Genomic DNA, 24,540 nt, shown 5'->3' on the forward strand with positions numbered 1-24,540 from the left:
GCTGGCAACATTTTCAGGAAAAAGCAGAAATGGGAGGCACTTCTGTTGTAAAGTCCAGGAAGGAACTGGGCAAATGCTAATGGCAGCAATCTCATCAAAAATCTGTCTTTGAGCTGCAGCAACCAACACATGTGATCTGTCCTATATTGACCAAGAGTCAAATTGTGAGGCGTAATGTGACTGCTACGAGATATATTGTTTGCTGGTGCTTGAAGGGTAAAAAACCGAAACAAACCACACCCATGCAGGATGACTCTTAAGTCAGCACCGGCGGCGAACTGCATCTGTAAAACTGAAGTGGGTCACAGCAGCACTTCTGAGATACCAGCTTGCTTGCGGTACAAGGACATCCCCTTTAGTCTAGTGAGGTTGAGAAGCATGTCTACCACAGACTGATCTAAGGGCCATGCTTTACAAAATCAAACACTGATTCAGTTTGGATTAATGCAACCTAGAGACTGAAATCAGCCCTGTGGAGGTCTAAGTAGCTGCTGCCATGCTGTCTGGAATAGGGGGAGGGTGATGAGGAACAGGAGAGGTCTGGTAGAGCTTTAAGCTGTTTCTGCATCCAAGCAGGCATTGGGAAGAAGTAAGAGCATTTAGACATTCTGTGATTCTGCTAAGCGCCCACTTAGTAAAGAATCTTAAAACTGGGATGCAGTCCAGTTGAAGTTGCATTGCACAGACTAACAGCACTCTTCTGCCCTTTTTAATTAAGCAAGTGTAGGTACAATTGAGTAAAAGCAATAGGGGCAGATGCATGTGAGTCATAGACAAACTTTAAATTATGCGTCTGATATATGTATTTTCATACTGATGCAAAGTATCTTCTTTGTCTCTTGCATGCCATATTTCCTAATTCAGGGAAGAGAGAAAAGTGATGCTATCTCTTTGTAAATGCATACATGTACAGCAGAAGTAAACCAAGTCCACTGCTGGAAAGGGTGAATTAAATTGGGGAATGGTGCAAAACTAAAGCAGAAATTACTTTTTAGACTCGAAAAAGAAAGCTTATTTTGAAATAATGTTGCTCTTACAATTATTTTTTTCCCTTTACGACTATAGATCTGACTAAAGTCAGATTATTATTGGAGGTTCTGGAAAAGTTGAGACAAAACTCACTAAATTTGGCAGTGTTCTGAAACATTTTCCCCAAATGACCAAAGTAGAGTATGCTTTATTTTTCTTATTTACTGAATTAATTTGATAGTCACAAACCACAAATATCACAAGCAAAAAGACAATTAAAAGTGGAAAGTTTCTTGCCTTGCAGCAGAAGCACCTTTTGTCATAAAAGTTGGTTTGCCTAAAACACGGTGGCTGAATAGTACGAGAACACCCCAATCAATTAACTTCCTGAATAACATCTTGTGAGAAATCTGCTGCTAGAGCTAACTGAAGACAAGAAGACAAATGCTTTGGTATTTGTTGTGAGACTGGTAGGAATTGGGGATATAGACTGCATGCATGCTGCAGATGGAGAAGAATCCATTGTGCATCTTTATTAAAGTCCTTACTTGATGTCTTCTCTTAATGGCAATGTTGGGGGCTCTGATGTTTCAGATGCAAAACCTGGTGGAGATGTGTATTTGTAAATGTAAGGTGAAGTTTTGATTTAAATAGGGTGAAACTTTGTTGCAAAGTTAACTTTCTGCCAAGAAATCTTTTACTGTTGCAACACTTGAGAGCTTCTACCAGCTTCTTCCTGGTTCTACAATTTAATGGTGGTCTTCAGCAATAGTAAATCATGAACAAAGCTGTGTATCTTTAGCACCCAATATAAACGTGGAAATCCTCTTGAGAAGAATCACTTTGTTAGGGGTACCAGGATCTTTACTGCTTTTCTTGGTTGCTGTGCAAGAAACTCACCCATCATTTGTGCAATAGACCATTGCATAGAGTTAATATGCCAGACACTGATAGTAGCACTCAGGATTTTCATTGCAGGTCTTGCACAACTTAGCGCTTTCCTTGATTTCAGAAACTGAGGACTCAAGACATTAAAGGAAATCTTAAATTCTGCTGCAAATTTACATTTATATTCTCAATACTTAGGGAAGAAAGCTTTGGATCATGAAGCAGCTATGACATGAATGGTTTTAGAAGAGAAAATCCCCACTCTTACTTGAGACCAAACTCAGCATTACAAACAAACAAGCACAACATGGATTGAATGATATTTGTTCATACTCTATATCTCTCACCCCATCTGTGTTGCTTAATATATTACTGCAAAGCCCTTGGGGCAAGGGCTACACCTAAATAGGAGTGAATAATATTCAGCATCACTATCATGTTGTTAGGTATAGTTTCATTTCTATTATCTTATCCTACTTGTGAGAAGAGATGTGTGCATTTACGGTTATATCCTGTGAAAATAAAGCTTAACTTGTAACTTGAAAGAGAATTAAGATTCCCTTTTACTGTTAATGATTAGATTTGATACAGTAGTTCTTTAGAGAAGCATTGAAATTCTCAGAAGTTGAATGCTAACTTAATGTTTTCCATGGTTTTTAAAGATTTTTCTTTTAAGAATTTTCCTCCATTATCTCTACGAGGTTTTTTAAGGCTGTTTTGCTGAAGCTCTAGTAACGAATGGCTCCGTGTCATTCTCACTGTCACAAACATAATTCAGGATTTCTTTCCAAATTATGTTGTAAGAGTTGCTTCCTGCTACTTGGAATAGCCAAACTTGGGTCTGCAGAAGCTGAGCCCTTTCTTGGGCTCTGCCTGCCCTTAGCCCATAGCTTGGCTGCTCCCCGCGAGCCTGCTTCAAGGTGGGGGTGGGTGGGCAGCTGGGGGTAAAGGTGCAGCTAGAGGTGCAGCACGGTGTGGTGTGTGCGTGGCGGAGCTGGGATGGCTGCGAATGAATTCCCTGAAAGCAGAAAAGAAATATGTATCTGTATACACACCTGTGTATGCCAGCTGCAGCACTGGCTTTGCACAACCGTGAGTCTTTCCACCAAATGTGCCTTGCTGTGTAGCATGGCGTGGCCAGGACTCATGTGTCCACCCATGCATCTGGTCCAAATTCACCCCCTGTGCTCAGGACCAGTGGCCGCCACTTCCATCAAGAAAAGCTCCTCAGGAGACAGATGCCACAATTAACAAAATAACCCATGACCCGTTGTTTGTGACAGGAAGGAAACTGGAGTGACCTTGTGGAAACCAGGTGCTTTTCTTTGGATATAAGACACTGAAGTGGGCAAATGAGTAGTGAGGAGGATGGAGCTAGTAGTAGAAAACACAGCTGGGCGTTCATGTAACATGGGCAGATACTGAGATGGTGAGGTGGGAAACCGAGGTCTTCCCTAAAAGGAAACTAGCGATACAATTTTATTCTTGCACTGGTATAACCCTATAGGTGGACGTTCTTATGCTGGAATAAGAACGTGCCACTGTGATTAAAAGATAACTTATCAGTGGTGTGGGGTTTTTTTCCCACGTAGAAGATTCCTGTGTCAGGTAGTGCGATTGATATAGAAAGGAGACTGAGGTTTAAAAATTAGGAAGATTTGTAAGGTTGATACTGAGAGGATGGGAAAGCTGGGGTCAGAGTATGACCCCAAAGTGGGAGAGTAAGAGGGATTTAGGAGTGAGGATTAAATGCTCTTTCTGAATTGCTTATTTTGTGTGGTATTTTTGAGTCTGCTATGCATGATTTTCCCCTCTCTTAATTAGTTCAAGTAATCGTCTGAAAATTGCAGATTGGTTCTGTAGCTGTGCTTCAGGGACAAAGTAGGGTTTTGGGGAGAGAAACCAAAATAAAATTGCTGAGGAACCAGTAGCCTTGTGGTTTTGTGCCTCAAGTCCACATGTGAGATCCCTTGTAAATGGCTGCACTAAACGGTATGCTGTAGCTAATCCTCCAGCTCCCTGCAATCTCTTGACAGCACTTAAAATGCTATTCTGTAGGTTACTGTGGTTGCTATGCTGATTTAAACAGATTTAATGAACAGCTTTGAAGTCACTATTGAAAGCCTGTATTTAGGGAGGAGGCTTGCCGTGTAGCAGTGTGACTGTTAACACTGCAGATTAGAATTGAAATGTGTTCAAATTTGGAATACTTATTGAATACTGAAAAGGGGAAAAAAGCCACTGAAGTCCTTTAAATGAAAAGACTGTACTTTAGCATTCAGTATTCTGCAGCCATCTTTATAAATGTACTTGCAAATGTTTATCATACTCTTGTGGGAGGCAGTGTGCAGTTTGAAATCAGAAATAACTCTTTCAAGCTCTCCTCTTTATTTTTCTTTATGAAGACTTCCTATGGTTTGTCTAGAAAACCATTACTTTCCCATAAGCACCATGATAAGACTGCCATTTACTTAGGAAAGACTGATATGTCATTAGATGTGAACACTTTTCAGCGCTAGCACTAGATCTGGAAGAAAAAAATCTTGTAATGGAGGTGTCATTTTGTTGAACGTGACATTTGTGAGCATGAGGCATTTCTCTAGTGTTTTAGTACTGTAGAAGGCTGTGCTTTCATTGTTTGTTTTGAAGTAACTTCTCATAGCAGCTCATAATTTTATATTCTAACATTTAGTTTAATATTGAAATTTGAATGAATGTTTTAAAGTTTCTGTTCAGCAGAAGAATAAAAAATATATTTTGTGGAATGAAAGACCTTAAAGTGAAAACTTCCCTTAAGAAATAAAAGTGACTTACATAAAGACCTAGCAAAGGAGTCCTCTAATTGCATCAATAGTTAATCAGCAATGAGTGTATTGATGAACATAAAACACTTTGTGTGGTATTTTTCAACAATTCTGTGATGCAAAGAACATGCGGTTCAAATAACTTTTGAAACGGGGGGCGGGGGCGAACACCGACTACTCCCATCTGTTCCCTCTTACTCTGCAAATCAGTTCTTCCGGCTCTGAAAGGTCAGTGGTACTCGATTACCAGGATGTGAGCTGGTCCGTTAAGCAGGGAGCTGGTGCTCTGGCAAAGATCCCTGTACAAACTGGGAAATAATAAATGTTTTAGGCTTTGAGTTTTGCTCTGCAGTTTGATTTTTATCCTTCTTTGACTTTTGTATTTGTTGCTTAAACTGCTGGAAAGTTTGTATTTTTCAAAATGGGGTGTCTATTACTAAATGTAAAACTTGGATTTCAGTTGCTTTTTGGACTGTAAAGAAATCATATGTCTTTTCGACATTTTTTTAGTATTATATTACATTTTCTCCAGTATCCTAAGAGCTCTTATTTTCCTCCAGGAGACAGATGAACAGAAACGTCACAAAATTGCCAGTGAACTTCTGCAAACAGAAAAAGCCTACGTTAGCCGACTTGACCTCCTAGATGGGGTACATTTTTCTTGAATTTGTTTTTATTGTCTTGCCTTGAACTCACTTGAATGGCTATGCATAAATGTCTGTATAAATTACATAAGAGGTAGTGTGTTTTTCACATTTCGCTGACTTTTCCAGTCAGTCATTTGCTTTTGCCACATAACTTTGCCTGTGTTTCTATTTAAAGAACGCTACATTTTTAAAAATATTAGAATTTTGTGGATATTAATGCAATATGTTCTGTGCGCGTAGATGTCGCCATAAGCAATAGCAGTGCATACTGGTAGCCCTTCCAACAAAGAGGATGTATAACAATTTCTTGGCTTCTGGTGAAATGGAGAAGGGTATCGTTTTATAATACTGAAATTGCCCACCCACTAGAAAATTACTAAATATTTGAAATTTGAGCCACCTCAGCAGAATTTTCTTTAGTGCCAAAGAACCTAGGAAGATGCCCATTCTAAACTGTATATCCCCTATTTTCCCACTATACGTTTAGACTAAATCCTATTGAATTGGACAGAAATTATTCTTCTTGCAATGAAAGGGCTGAATTCTTGTGCTCTCTAGAATCAAACTGATATATATTTCTTAAATGTGAAAGTCTGTAGTTCTTGAGTATTTTCCTTTTTAATTTGTGTTTACTTTCTCACATAACACTTATATCCATTTTACTTGGATACCTATAGCTTTGCATTGCCTTACTCCATTATATTTTTCTGAGACATCGCTGTTTAAATTTCTCAGGTCTAATGCATACGTCTTCTAAAAACAGTTGATGAAAAGTAAAAAGTCTCAACTGATAACAATAATTGTTCAGGCTACTTGGGGATCTAAGTAATTGTCCTCATGAAAGTGGATTTACCTAGTAGACCCACATTGGGATGGATATATGGTGTGTTTTGAAAGACAAAATATTGCAGAAAAAAGAGCTTTGATTTAGAGAAGTTTGAAAATAAAAAAGGAAAATGTTTACTTCATTCATAGTTTTTTCTGATGGGTAATGTACAATTATTTTCTTTGACACAATCCTAAGTGCATTACTCCTATACCTGTTTTCCAAATATTAACTGGACAGAGTTCTGAAAAATTAGTTTCAAGCACAGCTGCTCAACTGCTGCTAATGAGAGAAAAGTGGAAGACGGGGAAGCAACTGTTATGTTTCTAAACTTGGTTAAAAAGTTATGTAACCATTATAGTTTTCAAAGTAACTTGTCAAAATTAACTAGCTGTCCTCCCGGAGATGCAGCAAAGTGAGCATGTTTTAAAGTATATGTGAAAGTGTATGCCTTTTTTCCTTTTAAGACACTTTTGCTGTCTCAGTTGGGATTATCAAAGTTCCTGTCTTCAGACTTTTTTCTTCTTTCCCAAGTGCTTACCCAAACTTCTGAAGCCCTTTCTAGGGAGATGCAGTCTGGTCAAGCAGGGGAGAGGGAGATAAAGGGACCATAGCTCCCCATAAGCACTGTCTTATGTGGTATGCACGTTAACAGCTTCACATGTCTCTAGCCATTTTGTAGCTGCATCTAGTCAGATAAAGCCTGCTGATGGGGAAAGAGTATTTTTTTTAAAGAGACTATAGTAGAGTCCAGTCAGAACTGGGCCCCTTTTGTGTTTTAAATGGTATGTGGGGACCGCTCATAGTCTGCCAACTACTTTGATTTCAAAAGGATAAGGGGATACAGCATAAAAGGAGAGTGGTTGGGCTAATGGTGATCAGACATCATGCTAACTGAAAAGAAAGCAAGAGTGGAAAATACGACTGGAAGACTGGGAAAGCTGAGATGATCTAGCTGTTAAAACAGTCAAGGTGCCTGGAGTCAATTCAAAATGGCACTACTTCAGTTTGGCTTTCCTTACGTCTGCTCCGCCTGCAGTGCTTTCCTGGCTCACAAGAAAAAAAGTGGGGTGTAAGGGGAGGAGAAGCTTTTAACTTCTGGTGAGGGAAAGACAATAAATGAGTTTGTCATTACCTGTCTATTTTACTAAATATGAATCTTGCCTCAGTTGGAGGGGTGGATAGGTGGTCTTCCATTGATTAAAGATAATGGGCTGATAGGTTTGGGGCTCTTTTTCTGTATTGCAGGTATTCTATTCCAGACTCCTTGAGGAAGCCAACAGAGGTTCATTTCCAGCTGAAGTGATTAATAAAATCTTTTCTAACATCTCATCAATAAATGCCTTCCACAGTAAATTCTTACTTCCAGAACTTGAGAAAAGAATGCAAGAATGGTAAGAGGTGATTCACTGGCTAAAATACTACTAAAATTGCATCTGTAGAAACTCTGTCAGAGGGTTGAGGTAGGGAAGGTACCTTCATAATTAAGTGCTCCCAGCCCAGGAAGTAGTGTGGGTAGGAGAACATCTGCTCTTCCACTCTTCATCAGGATCTGACTCAGTAGAGGACTTGCATCATTTGCTCAAAATAAAGGACATGTATCTCACTGAAGCCAGTGAGATTACTCATGATTAGATGCTTTGCTGAATTAGAGGTTCAGACTGAAATTGCGCTACCTGCTGAATTCATTGCACTATTATTCTATTAAAATCGAATAGTTCCCATGCACAAACATGTGGTAGCCCTGTATAGTCTGTAATGCAAGAAAGTACATAGAACCTAAGCATCATGGAATGTAGCAAAGTTTACACCTTAAATTATGTTCCTTGCAAAATGACCATGTAAGGTAAATCCACCCTTTTCTTCTGATTAATTGAAAAAAAAATCTGATAGGAAATATGAATGCGTGGATTAAAATAGAGTGCATATTCATGAAAGGTGGAGTTTAACTTAGTCTAACGTTGTTTAAAAAGCAGTTTACGCTACATTACGTCAGTGCTGTATATATTTGAAATTAAATTTGTGATGTACTCTTAAAATTTTGCTCTAGACAGTTTACAGAGCACAGAGGATGGGTTGCATTACCTTATGTATTTGCAAAATGCTAAATTACACACTCATAATGTGTGTATAATTATATAGCTTCAAAGGTTGAAAAGTGCTTTTGCAGATGAACTTTGTTAGTGCAAAACTAATAAATTGCATCGTAAGGATATTATCTTTCTCACATTGCTTGGAAACAACCTCTGTGCTGTACCTGAGACAGCTTGTTTAAATTTCCTTACAACATTATGCTTTTGGAAGGAGTTAGAAGAAAGGGTGCAGTTGAAGAGAACAATTTCTGATCATTGCTGAAAGGAAAATCTGGCATAATTTTCTGTCTCCATCACCAGTGTTTGAAAAAACAGCTTCTGCCAGATAGAAAGTTCACTTTCCTCAGCAGTTCCCTTAAGTGAATATAGAAAATACTTAAGTATGTTCTATTGGTAGGTTTATGTAGTTCTTCTGTTGTTCTTTAGTTTCTAATAAAGATAGCTGGATAAAAATTGCTGACACTTTCCCTGAGTTGTGGTTTGTTTTGAAAACTTAAGGTAAAAATATATAGCTTTTGAAACTGGGAAAGCAGATCAGAAGCAGATTCTTCTTTTTTAGAAGAAAATGCAGTGTGAATCTAAGCTTATCTGGTGGAAATGAAATTGTCTGGCAGTTGCATTTTGAATGACTTGAGCAACAGCTGGAGCTGAATATCTCTTTTACAACATATGGCTTGAAAACACTGGAAACAGCCTTGTTGCAATATATTTCCCATGAAAAGAGCATAACAGAGCATAACAGTGATCCCACATCAAATAAAATACCCATCTAACTCTGTCTTTTGTACCCAAAGATGACTAATAGCAGATACCTGGGGAAGAATATTAAGAACACAGTGTGATAGGCTCGGGGTGGGGAGTGGCGGTGAAGAAATTATTTCACTCTTTCAACACAAAGTTTTGGAATCTTGTGGCAATTACAGAGCTGACCTACTCATGTGATTTGTTTTGCTTTGAAACTGAAACTTTCAGTTTTGTTGGATGCCTGTTAGCTTGTGTATTGGAAGAGAAAGCAGTCGTTCTGTAGTCACCTTTGCTGTGCTGTGATTTTTATAGACCTTTGCTTACTTTTGTTGCAGCCATGATAGTTTTAAATGAGATGCTACAAATCATGATTAGTAAGTCAGTGATTTCATGTTTGAGCTTTTAGAATGCAATTGTGAATACTGTTGTGGTCTGATAACACAGAAATACAAAGTGTTTCTGGACCTGTGTTACAATGTGAAGCCCTATTTCTTGACCGTATAATGATGCTATCTGTGTTGTCTGGCAATAGTGCAGTGCTGATTTGGGTCCATGGTAATAGTTCTCTTTCTGATCTCTCCAAGAGAACAGGAACTGTCCTGGACCTGACAGCATTTAATAGAACTTCATATTTTGGCTCATGGTGCATAGTGTTTGAGCAAGATGAACTAGTTACTTGTTAGTCCCTCAAGGGAGGATGCTGCTCTCAGAAGGTTCTGCTTTCTTCAACTTTCCCTGTCCTTCCTATTCTTTCAGAGCTCTTTGTGTGATGTGGATCTTGTCTTTCTTACCTGAAATGATGACGAATTTCTATTGTTACAGCCTCAGTCTTTGGACATAAAAAGGCCTTGCATGAAAAGTAGTTGTGAAATTTTTTTTATCTTCAGAGCAGTGAAATTGCAGCACTCTGTGTAAATGAGCTGCTGTAGGTATCCAAGGAGCAGGCATAGCAAACTGTTCCTACTTCGTTTATAAAAGTTTTAACATTTTCTTTTAATGTCTGTCTAGTAATGGTTCTGAAACAGTTAAGTAGAAGTATTCTTTTTTTGTGCCAGTTTCTTTAGATGCAAAGGATTGCCACAGTCTTTTCTGCTTTAACTTTTTTTTTTAATGCAAAGTTTTATGATTACTTATCTGTTAAATCTATCAGAAAACTTAAATGTCTGTGTTTTTTCTGGTGACCTTTAGGAATGTGTTCATAATTTCTTTGGTTCTGTTGGAATTGGCATGATTTGTATTTTATTTTCAGTTTAAAAGTATTCTGCATTGGAATAAAATGACAACCCAGGGAAATAGCATTCAGTGAATCAAAGGAGAGAGGTTTTGTTTTAAATTGCTAGCTTGCCTTTGAAAGTGTATGTGTCTGCTTGCATATGTAGAGTGGTTGAACAAATACGTGAAGCTAATTAAGGGTGGAGAGCCCTGGTGATTTCAGAGACCCACTTCCCGCTCTGTCTTGTCCCCTTCCCTAGTTGCCAGGCCCAGCAGTAGCTCAGACCTCTGCCAGGTCTTACACGAGTACCCTTTGCCCACCTGGAGGCAGCTGGAGCTGGACCAGCCCTTGCCAGTCCTGGCAATATTCACTATTCAAACAACTTTTCCCTTCTGCACAGCTTTTCTCTTGGAGAAGTAGTGTGTTGCAGTAGACTGCTAAAGTAATTGCAGTAGATTGCTTCACTTTAGACCAGTACCACAACATTGATTTCAGACTTTCGGAAATCCAGAGATACTGATACAGTTGCTGAGTCTGTCCTTGAAAATGAAATGTGAAACGTGTTTCGTATTGTAGTTCTCGGAGATGCATGTGTGCCGTTCCGCTTTCTTTGTGTGCGTCGAGAGTGCAGCTTCTCTCTGCCTCTCCATCAGTTTCTTTACTACTCTGTTTTATTTGAAGATGCTATCAGTATGAAAGATGTGGGAAAGGTCTTACAAAAGAGTGGAACCCAAGGGTTTCTCTCTACTTCATAGGTTTTCTTAGATAAATAATGATTTTTAAAAGTTGTAAATACATGTATTTATATAAGGCACAGAAGGGAAGCTGTACAGTACAGATTTAGTCCTCAAACAAAACCACAGGTTAGATATTTAGAGGGTAAAGTATGGTCAGAAGAAGATAATGTAGTTTTGAGGAACTGCAAATAAAATAAATTAGGCCATGTTTTGTAAACAAAACCTTTCAAGTTTTTCATTATAGATAGCTTTTCTTTCTTTAGTGCTCTACATGACCTATAATGCTTATACATCATCAAAGAGGATACAAACACTCTTTCTATGTTAATTCTGGTCAATTTTAATTGTTATGTTGGAACTCTATATGAGGTGATCCCTAACAGAAGGATTCTCTATTAAACGTTTGAAAACATTTTATAACCTTGTGTGACTTTTTTTCTTTCCTGTTTGCTCTGAGATTCCGCCCTCTTACTTTGCAGGACTACCACCCCCAGAATTGGAGATATTCTGCAAAAATTAGCTCCTTTCCTCAAGATGTATGGAGAGTATGTGAAGAATTTTGATAATGCAATGGAATTGGTGAAAACGTGGACTGAACGGTCACCTCAATTCAAATTCATTATTCAAGATATTCAGGTAATGGGGAGATCTCCAAGTAATACAAGCATATATAAAAATATGCAGGTTTGTGGGTGAAAAAAGGATTAAAGAGAAAATTAAATACCAAATCCCTTAGAGTTAAGGGTTGTTGGGTTTGTCCACTTCACACTGCATTCTGTTTCTTCTCTTTCTCCCTCCATATGTGTACAAATACGCACACAAATCCAGACTTTCCACTGCAAAATAGAGGACCAAAGTATAAAGGTTGAAACATGAGAAGACTAAAAAAATACATTTTGTTGTGGATACCAAAAGTGAATACAGTTTTAGGATAAAGTGACCTATCAGTGCAACTGTAGATCCTTGCACTGAAGCCATAAGTACTCTGTTGGCTCACACCAAGTGCTGTTATGCAGAGCACTACACTTTGGAAGTAAGTATATAATCCTAAATGCTGAGCCACAAAAGGTGAAGAAAGCTTAACAGCTAAGCAATGTACCATTCTTTTCCAAGGTGCGTTTTATACCCTCTAGTGCTCCCTGTAGGTTTCTCTGTGAATTGGCAGGTATGGGTCTTCCTGCTGCAGACTGAGTAGCTATAAACAGGATAAGGTATTTCTGCTTAAATTTTACTGCTCTGTAGGGTCTTGTGATTCGAAGCCAGGGAAGACAACTATGTGTATTTTAATGTAATCTTTTAATTGCATCTAAGATTATGGAAATGAATATGCATCTTAAAACACTTCTGAGGGGGGTCACACACAAGAAAGCAATCCCTTCTTAGATAGATAAATGTGCTATAAAGGTATATTTTAAGAATTGTTTTCTAATACGTGGTCATGAACTGTTCTTACTAATTCAGTTGTAATTCTTCTGTCTGAGTTATTCCAAAACTAAGTTAAAATACACTGGAGTTTGGGAGGTTTTTTTGGTAGGACTTTTATTTGTGAATTCTACTGGATACTTAGAAAACTCTTTTTACAATTATTTTTAGGAAAGAATTTCTAATTATTTGGTTCGGTAAAGTAGTTCTATTTTCTTTCAGAAGGTCTATCATGCGTGTTTCAAAATACATTATTTATCTTTTATCAATCATAACTTTTATTTTACTATATCCTAATAACATTTTTGCCTACTGCATTGAAATATGTTTACAATTTTTTAGAAGGAAAAAGTGTGTGGAAATTTGACATTGCAACATCACATGCTAGAACCAGTACAACGCATTCCACGCTACGAGATGCTTCTAAAGGACTACCTAAGGAAATTGCCTCAGGATTCTCTAGACTGGAAAGATGCTGAAAGTAAATATCTTCTAGCCATTAAAAGAGCTGTAATAAGATATTAGTAAGAGGATACTGTAAATTAAAGCTATTTTCAGGAAAAATAAAGTGAGAAAGCAAAATCCCTCTGAAAAGAATGATAGAATTTCTTCAGTGTAGTTGTAGGATTCTTGGAAAAAAATCTGTTTGAATACTGGATGAAGTTAATATAAAACCTATAAAGCCGTTAATATTCTCCTCCTGGATCAGATAAGTTTTGCTTTAGTTTTTGCACACAGGTTTTGAGTTCTTTGCTTTGTGGATGATCAGGGGTTGTGGTTTTTCTGTGTTTTTTTGGATTTGTTGGCATTTTGGTTTGCTTTATGCACATTTGGAATGTATGTCTCTTATTTGTAAAAAAGTGGCATTAGACTCATTATTGTATTTTTAAGCTCCTGTAGGGAAAAAGAACAGCCCATTTTTAAATTTATTCTTCCCTGTATTTACACAAGAACAGTTCAAGATATTTCCATGGATTGTTCAAAATTACTTGCCGTATCATTTTTTGCAAATATTTCATTGTAAGTACTATTTCTGCAAATATTTGTAATACGAGTTGTTTCAACTGAAAAATATAGTTTCACATTCTGGACCACTTTGAGAAAAGAGGGGAGAGAACCATGACTGCTCATGTCACAAAAAAATGTGATTCTAAGTGCTGAAGCTCTGAAGTAATCTGCAATAATTCTCTTCTGATCTTTCCAGATCATAATTTCTATTTTGTAGCTGACTTTCTTATGCTTTCCACTTTACCTTGGTTACCTTTTATTGATAGTTTAAGAAATTTATTGTAGTGTGTAATTTACGTAAAAATTACAATTTTGTAGAATGATCCATTTTTTGTTCTGTGTAATATATAAATGTAAATGTATATATAAATGTAAAAATGCAGCTTTTTGGGTTTACTTTTTTCTTTTTCTTCTGTCTAGAGTCCCTGGAAATTATATCCACTGCAGCAAGTCACTCGAATAGTGCAATAAGAAAAATGGTAAATGATCCTTCTTTTCCTGTTCACTTTTTAATGTATTTGAGTATTTGGTGAAGCTAGGAGTGTGAATTGCAAATCTTCCCTAAAATGGCAAAAATGGGTTTCCTGGGTCCAAGTGATTGCTCCTACTTAATGTATTTATACAGCTCCAGGAATGATAGAGAAAATCCGGCATTGCACTTAATTCTCTCGAGTGGAAAATGGGACAGACTGGGTTCCTCTCCTGGCTCGAGTAGCTGATACTGCTCTGGACTCTTAACCTTGTTTCATCTGTTTCTGTCAGTGGGAAGGAAAATGTTTGTAAAGAGTATTTACTGTTTCCCTACCATATTGGGCTGGCATGATAGATACTTCGTTAAGTATGTGAGATATTTTAATTTAGTGGGCATGGTGGTGTTGGGTTGATGGTTGGACTCGGTTGGACTCAATGACCTTAAAGGTCTTTTCCAACCTAAATGATTCTATGATTCTATTTTGGAGAAGAAATAATGCAGGCCGTATGTATAACCGCATTTGTAAAATTACAAAGGAGATAACATTTCTAAAAGTACTTGTTAGTGTATCAACCAAATTAATCAATCTGTATGGCTGACCATACATACCGGGTGTAGACATGTTTTTCACAGTTAACATTCTCCAGACTTATGCAAACTCCCGTCATTTCATTTAAACATGCTTAAAGATCTGTGCTTTTAATTAATAAGTTTTATAACTGTATTTTCACTATGAAGGAGAATCTAAAGAAATTGTTAGAGATATATGAGATGCTGGGAGAAGAGGAAGACATTGTGAACCCTTCAAATGAACTGATAAAGGAAGGACAGATCCTTAAACTCGCTGCTCGCAATACGTCTGCTCAAGAGCGGTATCTTTTCCTAGTAAGTATGGTAGCCTGTGTTTGCAGGAGTGGCTGTATACCTTTCTGGACTTGAAAGAACTACCAAAGAGAGAGAGAAATCCTCGCTAGTTGATGTCACTGCCTTTCCACTAGTGATATTAGAGCATGAGTAAACCTTATACTGCTTACAGAAAGGCTTGAAAACACCATTTAGAACAGAATACATGGTTTTAGATAAATGGAACCAGTGTCCAGCAACTCACGTTTAAATAAGTGGCTGCTGATTATAAATGCAGGTCCTAGAGCACAAGAACTTTGACATTCTCATGAAACTGAAATGTAAAAGCTTAGGATTTTAGTCCTGACAGATTGTAAGCCTCATGGTCCTGTGGGAGCTTGTTATCGTTGCAGGTCATCCTCTTGTCAGGTGCCTGTGTCCTGTCTTGGAACTAACAAACTACAGCCACGCTCCCTTATAACTCCCTTGGAAAAGGTTTGATGTAGTTCATTGCTTCCATGCATTAAAAATTGCTAATACATTTTTGCTTATGCTCCTCTGGCATTGCATATCTTCTGGTTAATAAAGACTAGTAACGGGTTGTTGAGGCACAACTCCTGCTTATGTGTGCTTCAAACAAAAGGAGAAATCATTGAATAGTAACACCTCAAATGGGGCTAGACAGCTGATTAAAATGATGTGCGCCTCATATGAGAGGTGACAAGTTCAAATGTGCTGCATCTGTGATATAGACTAGGCAATAGGCTAGACAGGATTTCTATGAAATAGGATTTAACTGAAGTGAGTTTCTCTTTTTAATAATTAATTTTGAGAAGAATGTGAGGGGAAAAATGTGAGAAAATTAAAGCACTATAGATCTGATTTAATAACTGCTTCTAGGCTGGGGCATTAGACATTTAAACATTATTTAAAGTTCTAATCTTTAATAAAGGAATATATCTTTGTCTTGCTCATGGGGTTTTTTTGGTTTTTGGTTTTTTTTTTTTTTTTTTCCTGTGATATCGAGGGTTTCAGTGAATAAAAACTCTAAGAATGTTCTTCTGTCTTGGAGAAAAGACAAATTATGTCCTCAAATAATATTAGTTACAACTTCTACAAAACCAAATGGTTTTGGTACAGAGTAAATACAAATGTATACACTGAAGAAAAGAGTTCTTATTCTGCACTTTAGAGTAGGTTTTGCAGAATTGGGACATAAGAATGGGTTTTTCTAACAAAAGGTTTACAGTGGTATAAAATATCCAGTCTGAGTACAGTTGATAATAAATGCTATGAAGACTGCTGCATATACAGAGCAATTATTCTTATATCCACTGAAGCTGTCCTTTAATCTTATTTCTAAACAAATAAGAAAAAGACATTGTCTTGCATTAGAGCTTTGGTCGTCTTGTATATCAACTGAGGAGGAAAGAACCTGCTTTCTCACCCACTAAGTCTAGCTTTGCAGTATTTTCCAGCTCTCAGTAGAAACCATGGCTGTATCTGTGTTTTTGTTAATGCGAAGCCATGTGTTTATTTTTTCCCCAGTTTAACAATATGTTGCTCTACTGCGTCCCCAAATTCAGCCTGGTAGGATCAAAGTTCTCAGTTCGAACCAGAGTCGGCATAGATGGTATGAAGATTATAGAAACTCATAATGAAGAATATCCACACACTTTTCAAGTGTCTGGAAAAGAGCGAACACTGGAGTTGCAGGCCAGGTAAGTAGCCTTTTTATCTAGTTTTTGGAGGATTAAACATGTACACACAAAAGATTGGACTAATAAATTTGGAGAAAGATGCAGCGGGCTTCATCTTAATATCAGTGTTTTGAAAATAGCCTAGGCTGCCAAAAATCATAAATTGCCAGTCCAAGAATCTCTTGGAGTAGAAGATGTATCTACAGTGTATAGTGAGTGCATTGCCTTACTTTGCAGAAATACCCAAGATAGCTATGAATGGGCTGGCTGGAAAATTGAAAGCAGCATACCTAACTGATGCAAAGGCAATCCATCTGACTTAAGTGTTTTGAGACACTGAGTGTGTTAATCTCTGGGCAGTGCTGCTGCCTCTGATACCTGAGCCACCTTGGTACAAATAAGCCCGTTCACCTCAGGGTGTGCCCACCCAGCAAAACTCTCCACCCTGGTGGGTTTATGTCCACAGAACATAGTTTTCTACAGTGGTAGATGGGCACCTGCTTTACTCCATTCCTCAGGCCTGTTTCCAGTCTACTTGTTTTCCTCTGGTCCCAGGTATCAAACTTACCTTGCTCCTTTTAGTTCTTGAGTCCTTTTCCTCCAATTGCACTCTTCTGACTAGCACTTTTCTGCTTTCCTTGTTAGTGCTTGTATCCTCCTCTTGCTGTGTTACCTGCCCATTGCTGCTTTTTGCATTGCCTAGACTAAGCCTTCCCCATCTAGACTGCCCCACTTCAAATAAAGTGGGGTGCTCCACCTCTCCTTTTGGACCTGCTTAAAGATCCTATTCTTAGCAGTCAGGATTGTATTGTAGAGAGGCAAGGATTAAATAAGCAGGAGGATGTCCACGGTGGATGCAGTTCTGTGTTGACACATGTATTTGGGAACAAATCATAGCTTGCTAGCAAACGAGCTTGCAAGCTACTTTCCTTTATGGAAAAAAACTTGTAATTTGTAATGAGAGTAACAGCAGTGAGTATAGAAATACAACAGCATATAAAAATTTACCTACACTATCACTGAACTTGAAACTAAATACATACTTTGAAAAATGACAGGAAAAAGCTTTCCACTAAGCTCTGCAAGACTTTGGGGGCATGTTTTTGGCTATCAATCACATCTCCTATAAATTGCTCTATGATGTCTTGCTAAGTATTTGGCAAGTTGTCATACCATACGTCCATTTCAATGGTAAAAGATGGCATCTTGCTGTACCGTTTGTGAAGCGCTTTTTAATTGGAAGAAAAATGCTGCAACAAAGTAAGTTTATTCTGTCAACTTTCTGGAATTATCAGTAATTTAAAGTGTACTGCGTTAGTTTGTTTTAGATGTGAGAAGAACATGTTTTCATGTTTTGTTTTATGAACATTTTCAGAATGCACTAAGTTGGTACAAAATTGTGAAGGAATAAGTACCGAACAAGATCTTATTCAATTATATTAGAATAATCTTGATTAATGTATGAGTATTGTATGTACCCTATACCTTAATGTCCTTAATTCATGAGCTTATATTAACAGTATTGTGATGTTTAGTTTACCCTTGGGGTTTTATTTACTAGTAGGCTTCTATTTATTTTCGAGAATACTGTTTCAGTACATTTTCAATCACTGGTTTTAAACAGCTGGTAGATTATTTCTTTGAGAGGTTGCTGATCTGGTACGACATTTAATAGCTCAGCTTTTGTTTTTTAATGTAAGCAGGTAGGAAGAATTATTTTGGCTGTTTAGACAGGTTTCTTCTGCCTCGTATGCAGATGGTAGGTGAGATGGGGAAACACTTGTTTAGGATTCTACCTGCTTAAAAATTGTACTAATACTGCAAAACATCATGTGAGGAGCCATTTTTACTGAGATGTTGTAAAAGCTCTCTTTCACGTCCTTCATAGCAATCCATAGAAGAATAAAATTTTGCATGGCTACAGAAGGGTTTTTTTCCACATCATTATCCAAGGAGGAGGCCACTTTCAAAGGGCCAGATATACTGTGGTGTTAATTCTCATCTTTCTGACTTAAAGTTTGCAGATAAACTGTTTTCATTACCAGCACTAGCCAGTAGTTTCTAATAGTACTATTACTTTTGATATAAGATGCCTTTCCAAAGGTTTAAATGTCAAAGTCCTGCTGATGTATTTTAAAGGCAAGACTGTCGTACAAGATCAGAGTTGAATATGCTTCCTCTCTCATCTCTGCCTTGTCTGTGTGTCTGATCTGTACTTACTGTTAGGTCATCTGTATCTGCATCTGCTGTAATGCATAAAAGGGAAATTTCTGCCTTTGGTTTATAATATTAAAATGTATTTTTCCTTTTTTTTTTAATTGGAGACTCTTCTTGCCACTGTAGACAACTTTAAACAACAGCAACAGCAAAAAAGCATCAAGGAAATTGCTTCTGTTGGGGAGGGAGGAAGATGTAAGAGATACACAGGAGAAACATGTGTTAGCATGTGAACTTAGTAATGCATGAAATGAGAGGAGAAACAAACCACCTACTCCTAAACTTTGCATTGTGCTATTTTCCTCTCCATCCTGTTCTCAGGAAAAAAAAAAAAAGTCTAATAATGCAAATACTATTACTATCTTTAAATGCATTTACATTTATCTTCCAACTTGAATTCACTGCTTAGTGGTTGCAAACTTGTGAAGCCTGAAGTCTGCTTTTGTTTTCTGGTTTGTTTTGTTTTGTTTATGTTAAGTTGGACAGTTAACAATTAGTATTGTTTAAATATAAATACCTGAGAATTACTTCAGAAGCTTGGCTTTTGCAAGAAGTTGTTGATAGTGAGATAATGTTTCCTGAACTAGTTTTGGACTAATGTGTCAAATATTTCTTTTAGTTCTGAACAAGATAAGGAAGAATGGATAAAGGTAAATTCATCTACATTCTTTATTTTCTAAACACTTTTTCACTGAAGCAATCAAAAAAGTAATATTAATATTTTCTGGCTGTAGCTTCCCTCTGCTAAACAGTAACAGGTCAGAATGCAGAGAGTCCGTTTGAAATGTAATATGTTTGAAGAATTTTTCCATTGTTTCCTTAGGCCCTTCAGAATACTATAGAAGCTTTTCAGCAGAGGAATGAAACTTTCAGAAACGCTATTGCTAAAGAATATGAAGACATACCTGTTGAGGTTTCTGTAAGTTGCCATTATTCCTTTGCAACCTTCTTAGTACCCATTTTATTCTTCAATAACTGGAAAAACTTTGGCAGAAACTTTGTTTTCAAGCTCATCATTCTTATAGCAGGGGAATTACAGAGTAGTCATTTTATTGGTAATTGTTTTTCTTCATAATGCCAAATCTTATAAACAAGCCTCTTTTTTTTCTTGAAATGCATAACAGAGTACCCTTTCAGTGATGCATAATGATTTTAACTGGGTTCTTTGTTATTTCTTGTATAGATTTCAAAATCCATCTGGAGCTGTGTTTTGCCATTTCCTTTCTAGAGGAAGAGAATAATTATCTTCTCTATTTAAAGTATTGCACAACTTTTTACACTGGCTCTTTTTATTTGCCCATCCTCCCCCTGCCCCCCTTCAGAACGCTGAGCTTGGAAAGAGAGCACCGAGGTGGATACGAGACAACGAAGTAACCATGTGTATGAAATGCAAGGAGCCCTTTAATGCACTGACAAGGAGAAGGCACCACTGCCGAGCATGTGGACACGTAAGTGCAAAACCCTAGCTGCTGTAGCCAGTGAGCAGGCTTGCGAATGGGTCTAAGCACCTACTTCTGGTGGCTGCTTGTTATGCTATGGAGTTTGTTGCTGTGCTTGTGGCTGGAAGCAGAAGCTGTGGATAGCATACCACAAAGGATCCTCTGTCTGCTTTAGTTGTCATAGTAAATTTGGAAGTAATTTAGAGCAGATGAAGATGCATTTTTGTGTAAAATGTCCCAAGCCCCTGGCCATACTACACTGTTACTCCTGAGTGGCCTCCACTGATCTCAAGTTTCAAGACCATGTTAAACTGGCGTAAGCCAGCATTATCCCTGGCAGCACTGGCTGCCTCCTCCTCCCATTCTGCTGCCTTCTCTCTCCTCTTCACTAGAAGACCACAAAGACCCACAGTTAAAACTTTCTCAATGGATTGACTTGGAGCTGTTCCCAGCTGGGTTCAGTGCATAACTGCCTGAACATGCGTGAAGCATCAGGAAAGGAGAGGAGGTTAGAAAGGGGAGAGGGTATTGCTGCTGCTTTCCATGTATGGTGCTACAGTAACATATTGTCGTGCTTTAACCCCAGCTGGCAACTAAGCCCTATGTAGCTGCTTGTTCACTCCCCCCCGGTGGGATGGGCGAGAGAATCAGAAGGGTAAAAGTGAGAAAACTCATGGGCTGAGATCAAGACAGTTCAACAGGTAAAGCAAAAGCTGCGCATGCAATCAGAGCAAAACAAGGAATTCATTCCCCACTTCCCATGGGCAGGCAGGTGTTCAGCCATCTCCAGGGAAGCAGGGCTCCAGCATGGTTACTTGGGAAGACAAACGCTATCACTCGGAATGTCCCCCCTTCCTCCTTCTTCCCCCAGCTTTCTATGCTGAGCATGACGTCCTATGGTCTGGGATATCCCTTGGGTCGGTTGGGGTCAGCTGTCCCGGCTGTGTCCCCTCCCAACTCCTTGTGCCCCCCCAGCCTCCTCGCTGGTGGGGTGGGGTGAGGAGCAGAAAAGGCCTTGGCTCTGTGTGAGCACTGCTCAGCAGTTACGAAAACATCCCTGTGTTATCAGCACTGTTTGCAGCACAAATCCCAAACACAGACCCATACTAGCTCCTGTGAAGAAAATTAACTCTATCCCAGCCAAAACCAGCACACGTATGCCTCTTTAAAATGACTATGATATAGTGATATGACTTGAGATTTTTCAGAAATTACTAGAAGATGAGCAAACATACTGTTCTTACTTTTCTTGCCATCCAGCAGCTCTACCTTTCTCCAGCAGGTGGTAGTGGAAGCCCAGGATTAATCTTTGTCTTACAGGTTCTCTTGTATGATTTCTTTATAATGTTTTTATGTGGTATGAAGGCTTACTGCATTCACAGTGCTACTTTTGTGCTTTGCAGGACTCCAGAGACTTTTTCAGAATCTCTGAATTACTGATTATACAGATGTCATCTGGGGTTTTTTTTCCAGATCATTCTGTTTTAACTCCTCTGTTAATCTTAAGATCACACCCTTCCTTCTTATTCCACATTTTGTTTAGTCTTCTAACTACTTCCTTCTATTGTAGTTCCACCACATCTCCTTGCACTTTAATTTTAAAACATTTTTAAATGAGAATTTATTTGGGTCAGTGATGGTGTCTTTCCAGCAGTGACTAATTGGGAATACTTAACTAGTATTCTCTAGAGATACTAGTTGAAGGTAGTGATCTAGATTAGTACTGCAGAGCCCTGGTCCACAATATAATTTTATTCAGGTGTTTTAGTGGTTCAATTCCATTTGTGTACCTTTCTTTCTTGAGATAACTACATTCATATTTTTTTATGCAGGGCATGTTTTTCACCTGAAAGAGTAGTTCTGTGGAAAAACATTTCTAATGAAAGAACTTCTCTCAGATCTCTCTTGCATTTCAGTTAGAGAGAGAGAAGAAAAATTAGTGTGATGTTGGTTTATTTATTCTGTGTACTTATGAACAGATTCTAAAACTGTAAATTTAATCTATTAGCAGATTAAAAAATTAGCCATTTCTGATTTTATTAAATTTTTTTATCATTAAAAGTGCATCTCAGTTCTACATTTCTGAGGTTATGTAGAAAACAAAATGGTAAATGTACCTTTTCAGGTTGGCATCTAAAGAAACCAGAGGATTTTCTTCCTGCAGCACGGCTTGTGCTATATTCTGATTCTATTCCTAACTTTAACCTACAGATAAAATTGAAAGCCTAATGTGATTTTGTGCAAAGTACAAAGTTCTACCAGGTAAATAATAAAAAGCACTTCTAGTTAAGAAGCAGTGGCACAAATTTGGAAAATCATTATTTTCAATTAAGTTGTTGCTGACATGTCATAAAGGCATTATCTTTCTTGTTCTGTATAATTAAACAATATATTACTAAGTAGGTAAAATAATACTAATTTTTAATCCAATTCTGTTTCCGTAAAGTTTTATCAATACTTAAAGTTTATATGTATGTTATCTTTTTTGTTTCTAAGGTGGTTTGCTGGAAATGTTCTGATTACAAGGCACATCTCGAATATGATGGCAATAAATTGAACAAAGTCTGTAAGGACTGCTATCACGTTATAATTGGTTGTACAGACAGTGAAGAAAAGAAGAAGAAAGGCATCTTGGAGGTATGTAATTTAAAAATACTATATGTGCATAGTTGGAAACAGTTTTGGCTAATCAGCAGGTGAAAAATGGCAGCATTCTTGCAGGGCTGTTTTCTGTTTGAGAAATAAAGTGTGTGGACCAAATTCATCCCATCCAATAGATTTTAGTTTTTACCATTCATCTTTCACGATACTGTTTTGTTTCTTAGAACTTTTTTTTAAAGGGGGAATTTTGAACCTTAGAGCTTGTTTGCTTCGTTCCAGTTACATCAGTTCATGTGATAAAACATTAGCTTTCCATATAAATCTTCAGTTTTCTTCTTCTGCACTTAAGCTGTCATAGCAACAAACCCCACTGCTGCTACAATGATACTTGAAAACATACACCCAAACTGAAAGAACTGGGGATGGAGGAGAGGGCAATGGGGGAGAATTTTGCTATTCAGAGTCTGTATAGTAAGATACTGTTTTGATCAGTATATACAATGTACCTTTAAATCAAGTTGCTCTCAGCTTTTGACATATAAAAATTCAAGGTCTCAGTCAGACAATAAAGAACCATGTTTCTCTTGTGTTTGGGGGAGAAATAGGCATCTTAGAATTGCAATTAACCTTCACATTTCTTAAATACCCCTTTATAGGCCCTTTTAAAACACGACATACATTAGAGAAATATCATCCTAACTTTGTCAAGACATATATTTATCTTGGGATGTAGTAGAGAAGGATTGACCCTTAAGCTAAATACCAACAGAAAAAGAAGGCAAAAATAAGATACAGATTGTAATTCCATATACAGTTCTTAATCCACGTCGGCTTGACTGCACTCTTAAATGAGAAACAGTAAGGTGCACAGAACTCCACTAGCTTACCTTATAGTCAAGAGGCTGCTGTTTCTAGGCATGATGGCTTTTTTAAGGTAGCTGAAGAAGCTATAGAGTCTCTTAGAAAGGCCTGTCTGCATGCCAGATCTCATGACAACGGAGTGGTTGGTACCATGTTGCAGCATACAGTCAGCATCACTACTGGAAGAGGAAAAAAACTGATGCAAGCCAATTTTAACATATAATCATTTTCTGTTCTTTCTGATCTTCTCAGGATCACTATTTAATATGAGTAGCATGTCACTCTCTCTTCAGATTTTAAGCAATTCACCTAATCTTTTTCTCTGGGATTAGTGCTTGCATTCTTGTTATTCTTAGAAATGCGTTTGTATCTGATCCTGTCATAATATTTTGACTGCCAAAGTAGAGTAGTTGTCATATTGGATAGTTAGTAGCACTTCAATGCCTAACATGATGTTATTTTAGAAATCAGACATTGTTGTAGATACTACAATGCAGAGAAAGGCTAGCTGTTGTGGCAGAATGAAATTTAGAGTGATCTAGAAGTGTAAAATCAAAAACTATTGATGAAAGAAGGAACAGATTACACATGTTAAGGGAGTACACGTTGTGATTGTATGTATGTAATATATAAATATTCTCCATAAATCCAGTCCTTCGTGATCTTATTTGGGTATTTGCTCAGGCTCTTTTGCAGATACTATCCAAGATTTGATATGAATGGTGATGAATTTCTGCTTTTCTGTTCTGTATGTTTTTAGTCTCTAAGGAAAGTTTATTTTCGTTTTTATGCTTTATACTATCTCCTAGATTGAATCTGCGGAAGTCTCTGGAAATAGTGTCATATGTAGCTTTCTTCAGTACATGGAAAAATCAAAGCCCTGGCAGAAAGCGTGGTGTGTTATACCTAAACAGGAGGCTCTTGTGCTGTACATGTATGGTGCTCCCCAGGTACGTACAGAGGAAATGGAAAAGATTCTAGTAATTATTGTCACTGACATCTGGGGAAAAGAAGTCAAATAGCTTGGGAATGGAGGAAAGACCCAAGTGTTTTCAC

At 37.7% G+C, this 24,540-nt stretch overlaps 1 protein-coding gene across 9 annotated transcripts in view; it reads left to right on the top strand.

Moving 5' to 3' along the window:
* Positions 1-24,540, top strand: part of FGD4 (FYVE, RhoGEF and PH domain containing 4) — a 113,189-nt gene that overhangs the window by 82,424 nt on the left and 6,225 nt on the right. For 7 of the 9 annotated variants that reach the window (XM_052789670.1, XM_052789673.1, XM_052789674.1 and 4 more), the window contains 12 exons: positions 5,222-5,311; positions 7,383-7,528; positions 11,401-11,557; positions 12,686-12,824; positions 13,772-13,830; positions 14,562-14,708; positions 16,215-16,387; positions 19,203-19,233; positions 19,407-19,502; positions 19,906-20,031; positions 22,519-22,659; positions 24,294-24,434. In XM_052789670.1, coding sequence (XP_052645630.1) covers positions 5,222-5,311; positions 7,383-7,528; positions 11,401-11,557; positions 12,686-12,824; positions 13,772-13,830; positions 14,562-14,708; positions 16,215-16,387; positions 19,203-19,233; positions 19,407-19,502; positions 19,906-20,031; positions 22,519-22,659; positions 24,294-24,434 — 1,446 coding nt within the window. Of the gene's footprint in view, positions 1-5,221; positions 5,312-7,382; positions 7,529-11,378; positions 11,558-12,685; positions 12,825-13,771; positions 13,831-14,561; positions 14,709-16,214; positions 16,388-19,202; positions 19,234-19,406; positions 19,503-19,905; positions 20,032-22,518; positions 22,660-24,293; positions 24,435-24,540 lie in introns of all 9 variants that reach the window. The other 2 variants (XM_052789678.1, XM_052789677.1) reach the window with 1 other exon arrangement.

Source organism: Harpia harpyja, chromosome 6 (genome assembly GCF_026419915.1).
Source record: "Harpia harpyja isolate bHarHar1 chromosome 6, bHarHar1 primary haplotype, whole genome shotgun sequence".
NCBI classification, from domain to species: domain Eukaryota; kingdom Metazoa; phylum Chordata; class Aves; order Accipitriformes; family Accipitridae; genus Harpia; species Harpia harpyja.